The sequence below is a fragment of the Corapipo altera genome, unplaced genomic scaffold (genome assembly GCF_003945725.1).
Source record: "Corapipo altera isolate COAL_440 unplaced genomic scaffold, ASM394572v1 1, whole genome shotgun sequence".
NCBI classification, from domain to species: domain Eukaryota; kingdom Metazoa; phylum Chordata; class Aves; order Passeriformes; family Pipridae; genus Corapipo; species Corapipo altera.
Window position 1 is genome coordinate 29,664,163 of NW_020884873.1, and position 19,617 is coordinate 29,683,779.

Here is a 19,617-nt window from a genome sequence, read left to right on the forward strand (position 1 = left end):
TGCCAAATCCACTGATCTCTAAAAGACTGAACAAAGGCTTGCTGCCACAGTCTTCTCTCATGGCCAAGGCACCCAACTTGTGCTGCTTTTGTTCTGTGATCTGTTACTGTATCTTAGAAAATATCGTGTAACGTTATGGTATTGAGGCATACATCTAATGGCTTCTGATATTTTTTTTAAATTGATGGGAGTTGTCTTCTTACCTCTTCCCACAGGACATTTAAGCATCCATGTGTGTAGATAGTTAAAAAAGATCCTGTTCATGCAGAGTAGTAGCTTTCATTGATGCATGCTTTCCTTTCCTTATGTGGGAGACCCAAGGAGGATTTTCCTATTTTCAAGGTGGAACTAACTGAAACCCAAATAGTTACAAAAACTACAAATGACCGAAGCAGTCTGTTAAAATCATAGAACCATAGAATGGTTTGGGTTGGAAGGAACCTTAAAGACCATGTAGCTCCAACCCCCTTGCCATAAGCAGGGATACCTCCCACCAGACCAGATTGCTCAAAGCCCCGTCCAACCTGGCCTTGAATACTTCCAGGAATGGGGCATACACAACTTCTCTGGGCAACCTGTTCCAGTGTTTCACCACCCTCACAGTAAGGAATTTCTTACTAATATCAAATCTAAACCTACCCTACTTCAGTTTAAAGCCATTCTCTTTTGTCCTATCACTAGGACAAAAATCCCTTGTAAAAAATCCCTCTCCAGCTCCCTTGTAGCCCTGTTTAGGTACTGGAAGGTGCTGTGAGGTCTTCCTGGAACCTTCTCTTCTCTAGGCTGAACAGCACCAACTCTCCTAACCTGTCCTCATAGGAGAGGTGCTCCAGCCCTTCTGATCTTCATGGCCTTCCTCTTGCTCCAGCAGGTCCACATCCTTAATATCTTGGAAACCCCAGAGATGGATGCAGTATTCCAGTTGGGGTCTTGTGAGAGCAAAGTAGACCTCCTGATGAGTGACCTGTCAGAGTCACCTGCTGGCCATGCTTCTTTTGATGCTGCCCAGGATGTGGTTGGCTTTCTGGGCTGCAAGTGTGCATTGCTGGATCATGTCCAGTTTTTCATCCACCAGTATCCCAAATTCGTTTTTCTCAGGACTGTTCTCAACCCATTTTCCACCCAGCCTGTATTTGTGCTTGGGATTGCCTCAACTCAGGTGCAGGACCTTGTACTTGACATTGTTGAACTTCCTAAGGTTCTCACAGACCCACTCTCAAGTGTGTCAAGGTCCCTCTGGATGGCATCCTTCCCCTTCAGTGTGTCAGCTGCACCACACAGTTTGGTATGATCATCAAAAATAAGTTAAGATGGAATACAGATGTTAACAGGTTATGGATCATGTGATAAGAGGGATGCATTTCCCTGCATTAAAGGTATGTTTCTGACCTGTTCAACCTTCTTCACAGTTGGAGAGAAATAGCTTCTTTTGTGGCATGATTTGTCTGATAGGTACAGCTGCGTTAAAATAAGCAATACCTTTGTAAGAGCTGGATTGTATCCATTGTCTGTAAAAGAAAAATGGATGACTAGCTGGATGCCATCATATAGTTATTTTCAAATAATTTCAGCTTGTGTGTGTGTCCTCCTGAACACTTAAGCTTTTAAGAATTCTGTTTGTGAAGGAACATTTGTTAATTAAAACCTCAAACCAACCAAACTGCAAACACTTGGGAATGTGGAGAGAACAGCAAAGGCATGTCATAAATGTCTCCCAAAAGCTAAAAAAAAAAAACAAACAAAAACAAAAAACCCCAAAAATTATACATCGGTTGTATCTTCAAATCTAATGGTTGGGTTAGCTGAAGTAAAAAAGAGCTTGTTCACTTGTGGAAGCACCCCTCATAGTAACCTGGCTGCATTTACAAATAAATTCCCCTTCCCTACATTGATTAGAACGTTGTTTCAAAGCCTTGGGGCTCAGATGGTTAGAAGCATTCTGTAATTTTCAAAATAAATATGTTCTCCTTTTGCTGATAGAGCCCTTTTCCTTCCTTGATATTTATTTTGGCATATTTCAGAAGCAATATTGTTCACTTTTAGCTTTCATTTTGCCAAGAAAAATAAGCCAAGCTGGCTGTCTACTCATAAGCTAAGCAATGTCAGGGAAGGTAGTCCTTAACCATTTCTGCACCTACTTTACTGGTCAAACATGAGCAGGCTGAATTTTCTCCTCCCCTCTCCCAGAAAACTTCACTGCAGCCTTTGGGACCCTGCTGGATTATGAGCGTCTTGGGCACCACAAGTGGCCATGAATGCTAGGGGTTAGACAGTGTGGTACTTGTCTGATGATACTGCTCTTGAGACTGAGATAAGGAGGGGATGTAGTGGCTGTGGTCATGTGAACAAAAGGAGCAGAATACACCAGGAGCATTGACAATAAAAATTAAGAGTTGAAAAATGTTAAATATAGAGATGGGTTAAAAGTTTTTTAGGGTAAATGTTCCTGTGTCAGGAAAGATCTGTTTATTCAGATAACTTGAGTGTGGTTGCAAGTTTGCATAACTAAAAAAAGCTGGCAAACTGCTTTAAATATCAGTGCATACATCTGTTTGTTATGCAACTCATTTTTCATCCTGTTTAAAAGAGTTTAGTGTTTCCGTAAATTGAATATGCATGCAGTCTGGTGTTGCTGAATTTCCTGCTAATAAGGGAACCTAAAATGGGCATGTGGGGGAGAGATGACAAGGAACAGACATCAAGTCATTACCCAGTTCTGCATCCTTGCGCTGGGGTGTGGAAGGTATGCGTTGCAGTGCCTGCTGCTCCAGGAAACAGACCTTCTGGGGTGAACTCTTCTTTCTGTGGTAATGCCATCTTTACTTTTATTAATGCAAATTAATCACTTATAGTAATCTCCTTTCAGATGTCTGCTGTTTCTAATTTACGTGAGAACATGTAGCCATACGCTTACCAGTTATGCTTTCCAGTTACGTGCCACCTCAGTTAATTACTCAGGGGCTTGAGTAATATCCTCATCAGTTCTTTGGACTAAGTCATAGGGAACTATTAACTTTGCAATTTTGTTAGCACTCAGTCATTTTGTTAAACTTTTTTTTAATGCTTCCTCTTGTGTTTTAGTGATATATGGTAAATTGCTATAGTGTGTTAATACTGTATGTTTTTCCTGAGGAAAAATTCTAATGTGCTTTGCATAATACAAAACAAACAGGATAATAAAAACATTAAAAGTAGTTGAATAAATGTTTATTCTTTATAGTGATATTTGTTTTCATGAGTGTCTATTTCTTAGGCAGGCCTTGAAACACAAGACCTTGTGCATTCTGGTCATCTGTTTGACTTCCTCCCACCTCACCCTTCTGTCCTCATTTAAACTGTTTCTACTAAAGCTTGCTGTAGCTTGATATATACATTGAGCACGATATGATAACATCCTATCTTAAAAAAAACCCCACCATCTCCATGCTACCCCTGCTCTTGCACAAGTGTTGATTTAGCAATCTAGTTTGTAATTTAGTGCTTCCTGCCCCCTCACTCCACCCAAGACAAAATGAAAGGGAAAAATGTGCCCTTGGGGTAATTCTCTGATCAAACACTTTCTCTGGCTGATGGTAAGGGCAGAGAGAGCATGGCTTTGCTGAGAGTGGAACCACAGAGTTTTCTTTCTGTGGAATACTGATGGCCCTGTTTCACACAGTTCAGTGTACAACTTTCTCATCTGCTTGCATCTTGCTGATGGAGGCCTTGTAGAGACCAGCAGAGCAGTGACTGTAGTTGGACATCTCAGTAGGCATCCCAATTTGATCTGCTTCTCCCCTGAAACCCACTAAATGAATAAGTGGTTAAAGCATGTTTTTTCTACCAAGTTTTGCTTGATTCCAAAGCATTTTCTTGTCTCACTTGTGACTTCAGATGTGCTGTGAATACTGCGATTGATTGTAGGTTTCATTCTCTTGCAACAAAATTAAATAGGAAACACTTAAAGAATGAGGCATTGCTTTCTGTCTGTGTGTGGTGACCCCTAGCTGAGTGCCTGCTCTGCCACAGAGGGTGCTGGCTTGCACAAATTATTTAATTTCTGTGTCTTGGTTCCACAAAGCAATACATGACTGTTTTTGGAGTTATGCTGGGAAGCCCACAACTGTGACTGCTCTGGAACAGCTTTTTCTGTACCTAAACAACTTGTGTGCCTGTGGGGTGGGAGTGTTGTGGCTGCTGGGAACTCTGAAACAAGGGGAAATACAGCAAGAAACCTGTGGGTTTCTGGTTTTTTTACATAACTTTTCCTTATTTGTAGAAGTAAATACTTGCCTGTGTGAGTAGCTTTTGTATTGACCATTTTATTTGAAACTATTCTATCCATTCCTAAAAAGTTGATTTTTCTGGGTAAATGTCCATGTTTTGCAAGCAACTGTAAAATGCAGAGTTTGCATTTAGGACTATTTACACTCTTAAAACTTATGGAAGATAAAGTGTAGGTCTCTTAACAGATTGGAATTGAATTACTGTATTTTTGTTCTCTAGGATCTCGAGCAGCAGGATGGAAGAACTCTAATTGATAGAGAGACAGACAACAGGCCCTTTCAGCATGGAGACGACTCCAGTTGATGGGGAATTTGATAGAAATTCAGTGAGTAACTTAAATGTGCCTTTGTGTAATGAGATGAATGTGAAGATACTTTTGCAGAGAGAGGGTAAAATGGCTTGAATCTTTTCAGTTTTGGTTTGAATTGATACTTTTCTGGTGAATGTATTTCAAATATCGCGTAGTGTCATGTACCATTTCCTAGATTCTCATGGCAAGAAGGCTGAATGTCAAAAAACATTTGGATTTTGGATTTGATTTACTTTTTTTGATTTTATCTTAGAGTCACAAAGAAAAAAAGTATTTCTCTGTCTAATTGGCATTTTGCTAGTTAGTGACTATGGACAATAGTAAAAATAATGTATTTCTTGGTGGAATGAGGAGCAGAAAAGGCAGGAGGAATGATAATTATGTTATCAGAGCAGTCTAAGGTTAAGAGTTGATAATCTGTACTGATAACAAAATTTCTGATGTAGTGAAGCTCTTTCTAAGCACAGTTTAAAACCAGGAAAGGCTAGTGAGTAGTATCACACTTCATCATCATTGTAATATTGAAATTATTTAAGAATTTGGTTTTCCACAAGCTGTGTTATGTAGAAGCACTCTAGTAGCTGAAGCAGGAAATGTTTTTCAGTTTCCAGAGTTGCTTCATGATAGAAAGCACTGCCTCCCAAAGGCAAAAATAAGATATATTTTCTGTAACTGTGGTGAAGGTCAAGTTTAACACTTCATTAGTGACAAACTTTATTTGTGACAGTCAGCTACTACACAGAGCTATTAATTTGTTCAAGTGTTTTATTACTTTTTTTAACTGAAGTGATAAATTTGTAGAAAAACTATTTTGTAGTGCATTAAGAAAATCCTTGACTTTTTCCTGTAATAAACAAATTCATTGTTTTGTTACATGGACAACACATCTATATCCTAGATGCAACGTACTATGAGTATCGACTGTCGACTTTTTTTTTAAAAAAATCCCGTTAGTTCAGTTGTTCTGCTCCTTGTTTCCTAAAATAAAAAAGTACCAATTTACAAAACACTTCAAAGTAACATAAGATGTGCTAATCTTCTTTTTGTGATGTGCATTCAGAATAGCATGGTATTTAAAAGGTATCTTGAAATGAGTCTCTGTATGTCTTACCAAGTCTCCTTCAGAAGAATTGTAAGTGTAATGATAGATTGCCTTTTGTTCTATGCGCTTAGGCACCTAAAGTGTAATCTCAGAATAATTTTTTTTGACTGATGGTATACTGTTATATGCTGCTCTAAGCATTTCTTACCAAAATATCAGCTAGTGGGGTAAATGTCTGTCTTAACTGCAGTTACAGCATCAAGTTTTTTGTTTTGCATGCAGGTGTTAAAAACGCTTTTGAAAGCTTATCTGGTAGTTTAATATTCTTGATCTGGTGTATATCATAGTAAAAAAAGTGAAAATTAAATATTAAAAACCCCATATACATTTTAAGAGAGATTGACCCAGTAATTTTGAAGACCTTGAATCAATGCAAATCCTGACTCTTCCCAGAATCTTAAATTTTTTGAAATCATGTTTAAAAGTTTTCTGTATTCCAGACTTTTAGATGCAATAGGTTGGTTTGGTTTTAAGTTCCATTTGTCTGATTAAAATTCATTAAATACGTGAGGTGGAACATGCATGATGAATACTCATCAACATTTTTTTCCCACCATTTTGAGTTCTTTAGGGTGTTTCTAGGAGGTACCTGAAAAAGCCCTTTTTTAGAGGTGTCAGCTTTCTAATTTGTTTTTTTTTTTTGGCTTGTGTGTAAAAAAACCAACCAAACAAAAACCACACAACCAAAACAAACAAATAAACAAAAAAACGGAGGAGGAGATTACAGAACTTAATACTGTGATCCTTTCAGAATCAATATAGGGAGAAAAGTCTTACATTAAATTCTTATATTTTCTAACAATTAGGTTTATACATACTGCAATAAATCTGAACACAAAGGCTGTGACAACTCAGCAAACTATTTTTGTAATCTGGCACTATTAAAACAATGCAAAATACTAGAACCTTTGGTTTGAGTTCTTGTTTGAGAACAGTTTTGCCTATCTTTCTATAAAATAGTAGTTTAATTTAAACAGCCCTCACTGGCTCAGAATTCAGAACATTACATGGGAATGTTTGGTAAAAACTATTCTTTTTCAAAATTATTTTTTTACTAATTTTTAGTTACCTCTATATTTTAACAAAACATATATTTAATAAATAAATTGCCTGTGATATAGCTGGTACAGTCAGTCCTTGCTATTTAAATACATCAATAGACATAGAAGTACCTTTTTTCCTTGAAGTATAGAATAGAGGTCCTCTCTACTGATCAGGCTTGCAGGTTGGGTTAGTGGTCCTGAATTTAAATGTAACTGGAATAATCTTAATGATTTACACATATTCAGCAACTGCCTTCAGGAAAAGTCTGTCTTCAGCAGGGTTGAAAACTCTAACTTGGCTTTAGAATGTGCATTTCAACTCTATTAAAAATGTAACTGTAGGTTTTGATTGTAAAACTAGTAAATCTATTTAAAAAACTAATCTTTTGTAGTATGAGATTCAGACATGTTAGTATGACATATGCTTTTTCTTTTCCCCTAATATTCAACAGGAAAAGAATTTTGTTTTTCAGGACAACTTGGCAGATGTAACTTAAAGTTTAGTAGCAGTTGTTATTAGTTTTATTTCTGAGAAATGAAATGTCTAAAAATAGTGCTTTTCTGAAGCACATGAGCTGCCTTTGTATAAAACCAGAATTATGACTGCTGTCTCATGAGATGCTTTATATTGCTGGTTTTATTCCTAAATCTTACTCAAAAACTTTACTGTGAGGAGGGCTAGGCTTTGTATGTTTTGGTAGTGACATTTTAAGGAAATTGTGCTTCAGTAGAAGCTAAATTAAACATGTAGTGTTGAGAACCTGCCTTGTCAAAGGACTTGTTCTGTAATGTGTAATAATCAAAGTCATCAATTATATAATGTGAAAGTAAGAGTAGGCTGTGTCTCTGGAAATATGCATATGTTTTTCTTAATTTTGCATATTTAGAATAAGAGTTGTGGGAGGCGATGGACAGGAATGTCCTGAGAACAGTCTTTTCAGAGCAAACACTGAAGTAGTAGAACTGTCATGTTTTGTTCCTATAGTGGTTTGAATCCCAAATCTGCAGATATATGAATTGCAGATGACAGAGGTTTAGTAGGCCACTAGAAAACGAAGAGGTCTTTTTGCCCAAAATAGTCTCACTTCAGTACCTTAACATCTTGCATCAGTGTTTAGAAATATATATTCTGCATATTTTAGGTAAATACACAGGCCCAAATACATCTAATGAAGAGAGGAGGTTGACCAGCAACGGAGGTAGTTTGGTGTGTAAACAGAATGTCTATTGGAGAAGATCAAGGACAGAGTTAGACAGGCTTGTGTTTCAGCCTCTGGTGTAGGAGCTGTTTGTACCAGTTCATAGGATTAACCATGCAGTGCTAAAATATTTACATGAAAAGCCCCTGCACCATCGTCTCCGGTGACAGGTTGCCCTGCTCTGTGGTGTCATGTTGTATCTTGGCCAGGGCTGCTTGAGAGGCAGTCAGTGAGACCGAATCTGCTGAGGTGCTTTTTCACTCTTATTTCTTCAACATGTAAGTACTCACTGTGAGTGAACATACTGTCTCAGTCTCTGACACTTCTGATCCTATATGTCCATTTACAGTGTATTTTTCCAGATCTGTGCTCTTGCTTTCCAACTTTTAGTGTGAAATAAAGCAGACCAGTGCTGAATAGCAGTGTTCTTTTCTGTCCTTCAGTCAGTTGCTGGATCTCTGTACAGTTACTGCAGGCTTCTTGCTCTCTTGTCAGTCACTATTCTCTTGAATCTAAAATCAGCGTAGGGTAGTACAGTTCCAGTCCAAACAAAAATTGTTTCCTAATCTGCAGTTATATTATCTGTACGTTAAAAGAAACACTTTGCCTTAAAAGCCATTGAATTCTTGAATACTTTTCATGTACTAGTACTGAAATCTGCCTGGTAAGTTCATGGGTTCCCTTAGCAGCATTTCACTCTGATGTAAATTTAGTCTCTGACAGGAATTGAAGGTTATTTACCACGTCTGCTTATATTTTATTTCAGCCTTTGTTTAATCAAATCTTGTTATGGAAACTACAGAATTATGAAAGAAGGGTTGCCTCACATTTCTAATGATGTGTACTGCAGTTGCTATATTCTCACTGCAATACTTTACATTTGCACATTGCACTGTCAATTTAACACCCCTAGGCAGATGTGAGGGTTAACAAAAAGAAATGTATTAAAAAATCTGTTTTGAGATCAGGAGTGCAAGCGAAGACACTTGCAAAGATTTTGATTATGATTTTTCTCTTTTTTGTTTCCTGCTGTTTAGTCCTGATAAAGAGAGGCAAGATTGGATCCTCTATAAAGCAGGGCAAGAATTTCTCTTCTTTATGGAATATAAGTTTTTTTTCTTGGGGATATAGAAGATACATCATGTTTGGATTTATTTTTAAGGAGGAAATGTTCATGCTGATCAATATACTTGTTTTCTCCTTTTCACAGTTTTCAAATGTAGTAAATCCTTTAACACATAGTTGGAACTTGCCTTACATCTGTACACAGCTGAGCACAGTGGGATCTTAGCCTTGATTTTGGTCTTGGTTAGCAATGATTTAAAAAAGATTTCAGATCAGATATCAGAAAGGAGTACAGGCTATTACTATGTAGTTACCCTCCACTAGTACCTATATTTGATGCTTTCAGTGGACCACAAATAATTTTTTTTTACATGATTCTTTGGAAGTACTTTGATGTCCTTCCTAAATCTTCATTTGCGAAGCCTAGCCATGATGATGATGATGTAAAATGTCCTCTTAAATTTAAAACTGCACTGCTTGTCTTGCATCCTAAGCAATTTAAAATATTACCTGTGTTCGTAGATGAGCTGAATCTGTGGTTTCTACTTTTGTGTTTGTGTGCAAAAGCAGTAAGGTTTGGATCAAGCATTAGTGGGTGCTTGCATGTTTTTGATGGTGTTAAAGGTTTTTTCCTTCCAAAACTCTTGTCTGAAAGTGGAATGGTTTTGGAAACAAATTTTGTGTTATTTCAGCTTTCTTCAGAGCTTCAATCTTTTGAAAACATTGTGTATCAAGTCATATGAGCACTAAATTGCTGGTGGAAAAGTTCCACTCAGAATAAGCAGTTGAGGTAGTTGCTGTTTACTAATGATAGCTTCTAATAATGGCTTTTCTGTAAGCATATTTGTCAGTTTTGTTGCTTCACCTTTTCTGAACTAAGGTCTGCTAAGTCTCTTGAGGTCTTGCCTTTGGCATTGAGGTGCATGTTGTATTTTAATTATGAACTAACACTGTTTTAATTGTCTTTCTTCTTTCCCGCTGCTGCTGCTTTTGTGCACTTGCTTCTTCCTGGCCTGGATTTTTATGTTTGCTGTTCTTCGTTCTTCAATTGTATGTGTACACAGCAACATGGTGAGAACAGAGATTCTCATGGACCATCAAGTAAGTAACTCCTCTCTCCTACAGTATGTTTGCATATATGTTCGTAATAGCATATATTTTGCATATGGACTGCTGGGTTAAATACTAGGTTTTCTTCTTTATCATAATTGAGAATTTGAAGTATGATGAAAATTTGCTGTTGGAAAAGTATTTTGCCTGGCATACCACTCATCTGACTGTTTCCCTACCTTAACGTTTTTTGGTTTTTTTTTAAGCAGGAAAAGTTTATTCTTCACCTCTCTCACTCATGGCTGCCAAAAATATATCTCTTATATTACTTATCTGGAAGAGAAGAAGCTATTTTTATCTGTTTGAAATGAAACCTTCAAATGCTATTGTAGTATAGATAATAAAGACATGGAAATAATGGTTCAGAAGCGCTTTTATTTTTGAGCTTGTCTGTTTATAGTGCTATATGGTTACTTAATTTCAACAACTTTACATATTCAGAACTGACCAGGTGTATATACTGTAATACTCCAGAACTGGATCTGGTGAAGTCATAGGGAAAACTTCAGACATGGGTATATATATGCTTGCATTCAGCCAAGGACTTGTTGGTGCTGTTGGTTCATGGGCATTAGGATGGCAGATGGGCAGTATGATTGGCAGAATAATTTTACCTGGGATTGAGAGTTTGCATGTGTGGGGAAAGGAGAGGTGCAGGTACAATTTGTTTCTTTTTGATAAGAAATCTACGAAGAAGCTGTGGTCTTAGCTGACGTGGCTTATTATAGACATTAGGAAAACAATGCTGAATTGAATCATAATAAACTTTTTCCTATATCTGATGTCATTGTACTATTTTCAGGGGTATAGGCACTTTCATATGCTCCTTATAGAAACAGAAGAACTGGGAATCTGACACTTCAGATTTTTTTCTTTCATAGTCTTACCTGAAATAAATTGGCTGTAAATACCCTGATTTGTATTTCTTTGATGCATGAATTGTACTGAAAAACTGTGTATTAGTAATCTGATGGCCAGTATGATGAAAATGAACAAAGTATGTATTCTCAACTATAACAGTTCTGTTGGTATTGAAATGCGCCCTCTAAAGAGTCATGAGGAGGCTTTGACGTTTACTAATTAATGTTTCTTCTCTAAAATTATCCTCTGCTTGTCTTCAAGAAGATAGATGGTATGAGTTTAAACTCAGTCAGTTGAAGGAAGGTAGGAAGAGAAGTGGTCTTTCTCTTGGGTGGCTGCTCTGAAGCCTGAGTGAAAGTCTAAAAATAAATCACCACTTTGAGGCCTTTGAGTGGAAGGAATGGTTGGCAATGCCATTGTATGTCTTCTCAGACACATTGAGCATATGCATATCAAATCTGTTTTTCAAGTGGCAGAAATGGCGTGTGAAACCTAAGAAGAATTAGAATAATAGAATAGAAGGAACCTTAAAGATCATCTAGACCCACCCCGTTGGTGTAAAGAGGAACATATTCTACTAGCGCAGGTTGCTCTGAGCCCCATCCAACCCAGCCTTGAACACTTCCAGGGATGAAACATCCACTACTTCTCTGGGCAACCTGTTCCAGTGCCCCACCACCCTCACAGTAAAGAATTTTTTCCTAGTATCTAATCTAAACCTGCCCTCTTTGAGTTTAAAACCATTGTCCTTGTCTTGTCATTACAGGCTATGGTAAAAAGTCTTTGTCTTTCTTATAAACTCCCTTCATACAGTGAAAGGCTGCAGTAAGGTCTCCCCAGAGCCTTCTCTTCTCCAGGCTGATCAACCCCAACTCTCTTAGCTTTCTTCATAGGACGTGTTTTTCCCCCCCTCATAATTTCACTAGATGAGGCCTTCCCCAGGGACATTTTAAAAAACCCATAGAAGTCCTATTTTGGTCGTTCTCACGTAAATTCATTGGAAAGTGTAAGGGCTTTGAAGATTAGGCAGAAACTGAGTGTGGGTTTTGAGACTTACAGGTTTTTATTAGTTTGCCAAGATTTCACTGCCAAACTGTTTCCTGGGTTGACTGAATTGTGGCTATCACAAAAGTGGCAAAGAAAGAAGTATTTCAGAAGTTACAGCTTCATGTTGTATCTGTATTCAGTAGCAGCCTTTTCACCTCCTCCTAGTTTTGTTTTCATCTCGTGTCTCGTGTCTTAGACCAGTCTTATTGGCTTCTTTTAGCCATCCTCTCCGAAGCAAATCTCTGGCTTGAAAACCTCATTTTCTAGAATGAAATGTTTTGCAAGACAGCAGTTGAATACCAGTTTCATAAATAGCAGTGAAGTTCTTAATAGAAATCTATGTGCAAGCACGTAACATCATTGACTGAGCATCATTTTGTATTTCAGCAGTGGTAACAAACAGCGATGAATCACAGCTTGTAACTCCAGGAAAAATGAACCAGCAACAGGGGAAAGAAGCCTATTTTACTCCAACCAAAGAGTTACTCCAGCCGTGTCTGAGCCCAGGAACTGCCCATAGCCATGGTAAGACAAAGCTGTTTTTTACAGAGGTTTTCAAGAACTTAAATTCTGATTATGTGTTCCAAAAATTGGTTCAAAAACACTGCTTTTTACAATAAAGAGGTAAGAAAGAAAGCATATTGAAATGTTGTGTGTAATTATTTGTATCCTTAAGTGTTAATCTGAAGCAGGAAAAAAATTCATTATGTGGCGCACTAATTTATTAAAGCATGCTATGATTTGTGGGATGGGACAACAGGCCATATAATGGGAAATCATATTTGTGTGTAACAAATGGTAACATTCTTTTCTCAGTACTTAAGTTGTGTCTTTATGCAGAAGTGTTATGATGTACCACCTAAGCCTGGAACCTTTGTGTAAAGATCTTTTAACAGAAAGATCCTTCTCTTTAGAAAAGTGAAAAAAAGAAAAGCCTTAACACAACTTTTTGCCAACTTTCAGTCTCTCTGCCTTGCTAAACCTCTTGAAAACAAACTCTCTGTAGATCCATCTGAATTGACTGGATGCAAAGTGAAACTCATTAGTAGACCTGTCATGTTGATAGTCTGTTCAAGAAACAAAAAACCAAGCAAATAAACAAACTCTCCTTGTGCTTATTTGCACTGGATACTGCTTGCATTGTCTTATTGCCTAGGATATCATTAGATGTGTTTATTATGGTGTGTGAAGTCCTTACTGAAAACCTCAGGCTTTTAAAATTAATATTCTCTTCCCTTTTACTCTTGGCAGCCATACTAGTCATCTATGCTTCCTTTAGTTCTTCCCATGAGTAGTGCTCCTGAAATGGCTTTTAATTTTTTACTTTTTTTGATATGAACCTCCCTAACTGCCATAGCTTGCTTTGTCAAAGTAATATTAGTGTGTCAGAGTAATAAAGGCAGTGTCTCAGGTAACTTTAATTCATTTTCCTGTTTTCCTGTTGTCCTAGTTAGAACAACTGGGACCAGTTCATCACTGTATGGGTGTAACCCAAAACTGTGTATTCTATAGCCTTCCATGCCATTTCCCAGAAACTGTTATCAATAGACCATTTACACAGTCTGCCCACAGAGCATGACTCCTCAGGCTATAAACTGGGTGTTAAGAGGCCTGCAAGATAAGAGGATGCTCCTGTCCTCATACCCATTGTGGAACTCCCCAGCCTGAGGGAGGTACTGGGCACTGCCAGGTACAAGTAATGCCTGAACTGGAGGTTATATAATCTTGGGGTCTTGGGACTTTTTTAACCACTCGTGGGATCCAGAGGAAGACTGAAGACCACTGCTCTCAACCAGACTGCAACCACCACTTTTCAACCAGACTGCAACAGCACTCTCACCAACAGGTTTTCCCCTCTCCTTTTACTTTGGGCTCAGGGGACCCAACGAACACCACTCTGTTCATGCCCCAGGGTGCTGGGTTATACATTTGGGGTTTGTGGGTTAAAACCAATTGTTTGTATAATCATACTTACTGTATTATTTTATTAAATTGTTATTCTGACTTATAATCTCTCTTTCGAGTTGGGTTCATTTCCCCTGCTGGTTTACCTTTAAACCAGCACACCTACTCAGTACTATTTAGATAAGAAAAAAACTTTAAAACAAAAGGTAGTTGTTACCATGCTGAAAGTAGTAATCTTTTAGCGTATTTTAAGTTATTATGGTAGTATTTTCAGTATTACCCATATCTAGCTCTGTTGTATTTTCTAATAGCTGCTATTATCTCACTGGAACAGCTCTTGATGTTCTCGGACTTGTGTTATGCTTAATCTGGAAATATTTTCTGGAAATATATGTATAATATACATATATATCTTGTTCGTAATTTTTATTAGGGTTAAAAAATTTTTTTGTTAGTCTCCCTATTTGCTGTGTTGTATTCCTTTATTAGACAAATGCTGTAGTTATATGTGTATTTGAATATTCTAATAAAGTCTTCTTTTTAGTGTTGCTATTTCCACTAATCTATGAAGTCAAACTGTTGTGGTTTTTTCAGGGCTTTCACTCATAGGAATATCACTAAAAAGGGCTTTAAATACCCTAAGACTTGGTGGTGCTACGTCAAACCCTTTGCAGAGATTGTCCTCTCTCCTGACTAATTTTTTTTTTCCCCCTCTGATTATTTCAGGGCTGATATAAGTGAACTTAAGATGGTTAAATGTATTTGTGCCTTTTTTAGCATCAGTCATCACTGTCTTAGTCTTCCAGGGGCACTACTAGAAATAAAGCTGTAGTTTCATGAAACAAGAAATTTGGCTTGCATTCAATTTGAGTAGTGAAAAGGTAGGATGTGGGCTAGGCTTCCTCAACCCAAAGTTACTAACCTGTAGCCTATCTGCAACTCAGGAGGTGTAGCTTTGATTTTTATGGAGGGGAATGACCCATATGTAAAAATTGGGTGAATATTCTATGGTAGTTAATCCTATGGCAAAATTACAGTACTAGAGAAAATGTGAGCTTATTACATATGGGGAAAAGAGATGCTGTGGAAGCCTGAAAAATATGAAGTAAAACAGAGTTTAAAGTGATGGAGTATTTGAGGTTAATTGTTGTAACTGAAATCCAGTTAACAAAGGTATTTACAATATGCCTGTATGATGAGATAGGAAACGTTTAAATACAGAATTTAAAGGCATTTACTGTGAATTACTTTTAGTCACTGGCACCTGAATTCATCTTTAGGAGATAGATAATGTAAATAAACAATTCAAAATCATGCTAGGCACAGGATAAAGAGAATCAAAACAGAAAAATGTGTGGTACAGTCTACAAAGAACTGATTACATGTATATAAAGGAGAGCTGGGACATAGGTACTTAGCTTTTGGTGCTGAACAGTTGGATGTTGTTGAATGCTATTTGGCTGCTATTACCTGGGTTATGCATCCTGCTACCTGAATAAAAGTGCCTGTGTTGCAAGGCCAGTTTTGTGTAGAGCTTGTAGTTCAAAACCAGGTGAATTGGAATGAAACAAAACCTATCAAGAGGCAATCTCTGGAGCATCCAGCACTAACTTTGGTGTTAGCAGAGAAACATCACCGTGCATGCTGGATTCTTTGGCTGACCAGCAGCTGTCCAAGCAGAGTCATGCTTTCCATCTCATGGCAAATCTACTGGAATAAGCCTCATTTGTGTCTTCTGCTTGTATTTCAAGTAAGATCCTAATGACAAGTATTACAAATATGGTTGAAACTAGATAAGTTTTAATATGAGGAAGTGGAGGTAAACATTTAATGTCAGTTTAGGCCATTGACTTTCTATTTGGAAAAAGAAGAACCATGTAATGTGCCAATGTAAAGTTGTAAGTGGTATATATTTTATAATTTTAGGTGCTCCCATGTATAAATACTGTGTGACCATAGTTCTGGATTTCAGAAAGCTTCTGTTCTCCTGTACTTGTTTGCTTAGCTTAAGACACGTCTTCCTCTTTCCTCACTCCTGTCACCTTGTGAGATGGAACTTAGTGTGTTGTCTGAGCTGGAGATGAGGAATCTTCTTTTCGGAGTCCAGTGCAGATTTGTTTTACAAAGGTAGAGAACAGTTTGATATGGCAGCATTGTCTAGTGATTGTTCAGCAAAAGTATATTTACAATATTGCTGTTCTGTATAATCTTTGTCCTTTATTCTGAGGCTGAAGTAGCTTACCTTTGAGGCTACTGACTGGCATGTGTAGGTGTGGAGGTCAGACTCGCTTCCGTAAAAAGGTTCAGCAAGGTTGTTTGAAGGAAATATATTAAAAAAAAATGATGGTAGGGATTTTTCTCTGAGCAAGTTCGAGCTGGCTTCCTGCCAAAATCTCCAATGCTCAGCAAAAGCCCTTCCCCTCTCTCCCCTTTTCAGCAAAGAAAGGAAAGGGAAAAAAAAATTATAGAAACTGAGAGAAACAGTAACCAACTGAATTATACCAAAATATATGTGTATTTTTACATATATACAGTTATATACAGTAAGGATATTATGTACAACTCCCAAGAAAGGGGAGAGGGGAAGGGAAAATGGGAAAAAGGTGCAAAAAAGGGACAAAACCAAAACAGGTATGCACAATCGAGAAACCTGGTAACTAATAAAATAAAGAACTAGTTAAATCTCACCACTTCCCTTGAGAAAAAGCAGGACAGTTGGATACGGGCCAGTACTCTACCCTCACACGTGGTAGACAACATCTCCAGGAAGGCCTAGGCTGAAACTATCACATTCTCGTATGATCTTAATCTGTTTATGTAGAAAGTTTAGAATTTTAGTGGTGAAATGCTAAGTGAGCCATATATAGCACTGAGCCGGAGATGGACTTCTAATTGTCATGGATTAATTTATTTCTGCCTTGCCCATCAAGTAGTTAACTAGAGTGTCAGAATAACCTAGTCCTGATCATAATGCAATTAATGTCTTGAACATACTAAATGATCATAGTACGTTTTTTTGGTAAATATTTTATTTAGAATTGTCAGACTTGGAATTGGACCTAAATAATTCAGTAGCCTTTCGATGGAAACTTTAATGAGCTTGGGAAGTTAGCTTTATCTGTAAAGCTTTGCTTCTGTTTGTGGGATGGTATGTTTTTAGGCCATAGTGAGCAGCATGGCCTTGCCAATTCAGCAAGACCAGTTTTTTTTAAGTGTAGTGCATACAGATGTTAGTACTACTAAATCATCTTCCAGTTCTAGTAGCTGACACATAGACTGTATAATGTCAGTTTAGCTCATTTTCTGTGTTTGCATTCTGTGGTCGAAAATGTTATTAACTATTAATGGACAAACAACTAAAGTTTTATCAAGCTTGGTTTTGGAATTTTTCCTTTTTTAACTTGCTGTGTGACCAAAAGCAATAATTGAAAAAATTATTTTATTGTAGTTAACAAATTAGCATGAAAAGTATCAAGTACAAGACTGCATTTTCAAAACTTGTAGAGCAGAACTGTGCATGCTAATGTAATCTGTCAAATTATCCCTGGTGAATTAGATTCTTGTAAATCTTTTTAACTCAGACGAACTGATTTATTTCTTTGATAAAATGGTTTAATATAGAAATAGTGATTATTAAAATTTATGAAAAAAATCAGAAGTCTCCTCATAAATGGTTTTTAATATTTTTAACTTATAAATATGTTCCTAAAACATACTGCAAACTTTTTGTGAAGACAGCATAGATGCTTAAATAGCAATAAACTCTATTGGTGGTAAAGAGAAAAATCTAGTTAAGATAGTATTATTAAAAGGATGCTTGAAAATGTCAGACTTTTCTGTATTTTTCCCGTCTTTATTCAAAACACTGAGATGCAGATAGGATGAAAATGTGAGTAGCATCTCGGAAAAGCATTATGAGGGATGTAAATCTTTCAACTAAATTAACAGCTTCTTGCTGTTGAGCTTGGGGTTTGGTGGTTTTGGGGTTGATTTTTTTTTTAATACTTTTTCCAGTCAGTTCATCAAATAAGGGTAAGCAGTGTGTGTGTAAGGAAGTGTGTGCCCAGAAGGAGCATGACTTGAGATGAGAAACTGCCCCTCTCTTCCAGTAGAGAAGTAGTTGTTAATTCAATTTGCAATATGATAAAAACATATTCTGTGGTACGTGACTGAGAATTGAAGTGGCTTAGGTGCAGCGAGGTGGGTTGACAGTGGAAACAAAATTAGAGGTCAACCAGTAGTGATGATCACCATGAATTGGAAGGAGGAGGTAAAGCAGATTTTTTGAGGAAGAGTGAGGGCATTTTTGGCTGTGCTGATCTTGTTCTTTAAACAACTCCAGAGTAAACATTTGAAGGATGTGGTAGCGCTAGGATTTTAATCCACAGGATGCTGCATTTTGGGAGAAAATACAAATTTAACTATTTTTGTATATGAGAGAAGGTGGAAAGTGAAGATAGCTGTTTTCAAGCAGTAGGTCCTAAAGAACACTTACTAGCTGTTGAAGGGATGAGATAGATGCCTTTGGATCCATAATGACCAAGAAAATACAAGACTTACATGTTAATGACTGTCTGTCTGAGGCAGCAAACAAGTTAAAGCTGGTTTGTTGTTGACCTGTGCAACTTGCAGTTTTTAAAAAACATTTGTTTTGGTTGTTTGGCTCAGTTGATAGCAGTAGCACATTTTGTTTCACTGGGCAGAGAGAAATGTCTGGAGCTCCTGACCCATCATCCCTGTTCTTGGGTCACTGGTGGTCGGTGTGCAAGAGCCCTTGAGGCGTAGCACACATCTCCTTTTAACCAGCTGTCAGTGGAAGACAGGTTGCTGTGGACCAGTGGAAGGAAAGATGAAGCCCCATGTCAGTGAACTGGAACCCTTTTCAAAGTATTAGCAACTCATACCTGAGATGGGCACTTGGCTTTGGTGGTCGGAGCACATTTCTGCCAAGAGGTCACAAGAGCCTGTTCTTTCATGTGGCTGCATGAGACTGGCACCACAGCAGAGAGTAACTGCCTTGGAGATGGAGAGAGAAATCCTGCTGCCTATAGTTATAGCAGATGGATGCATCAAGCACGGGGGAAGATGTAACTCCACTGGGAACTGATCACTGCTTAAATGCCAGTTCCTGCTTTTTTTTTTCAACTAGTGCTTTCAGTGTGTTAATAATTCTTTTTGATAATAGTATTTGACTTGCAGATGGCAAAATCTTGACAATCTTTGATAGTGATTTCTGTTTTCCTTTGAGCTTACTCTGTACATCTAGACAAACTTAGTCATGGAAATAACTTCATGCAGTCTCCTGTTTCCCTTCACTATGTCTGTTCTTTGAATAGAGAAGCTGAAGAATGGCTAAATTACTATCTTGACACAATAAGAACAATTTATTACTAAGGCTGTCATGCTTTGTTACTTCACTTCATTTTCCCATAAGTTTGTCTCATTGTCTCAGCACTAGAGAAGAAACGGTTAAAGGCCTTCTTGAGGCCCTCCAAAAAGCTTTTTTTTTTTTTTTAATACTTCCATATTAACAGTAAGTATTACTTCTGAAGTAAGGCAACTTCTCTTCAGAGTGGGTTTAATGTCTTAGAAAAATGTTAACACTTGCTTTCTCCTGCCCCATAGGAATTCTTTCGAAAACCCTGCAAGCCGTCATGCTCGCAGACTCTTAGTCTTTCTTGATGCTTCATTGGGAGGTGTTTTAATTTG

General features: G+C 37.5%; 1 protein-coding gene across 3 annotated transcripts in view; it reads left to right on the forward strand.

Annotated features, from left to right (window-relative positions):
* The window catches only part of OSBPL8 (oxysterol binding protein like 8), an 88,641-nt gene that overhangs the window by 25,028 nt on the left and 43,996 nt on the right, over positions 1-19,617 (forward strand). Inside the window, exons 2-4 of one of the 3 annotated variants that reach the window (XM_027654306.1) lie at positions 4,486-4,591; positions 10,050-10,086; positions 12,391-12,528. In XM_027654306.1, coding sequence (XP_027510107.1) covers positions 4,550-4,591; positions 10,050-10,086; positions 12,391-12,528 — 217 coding nt within the window. In that variant the 5' untranslated portion in view covers positions 4,486-4,549. Of the gene's footprint in view, positions 1-4,485; positions 4,592-10,049; positions 10,087-12,390; positions 12,529-19,617 lie in introns of those variants that run through there. The other 2 variants (XM_027654315.1, XM_027654324.1) reach the window with 2 other exon arrangements.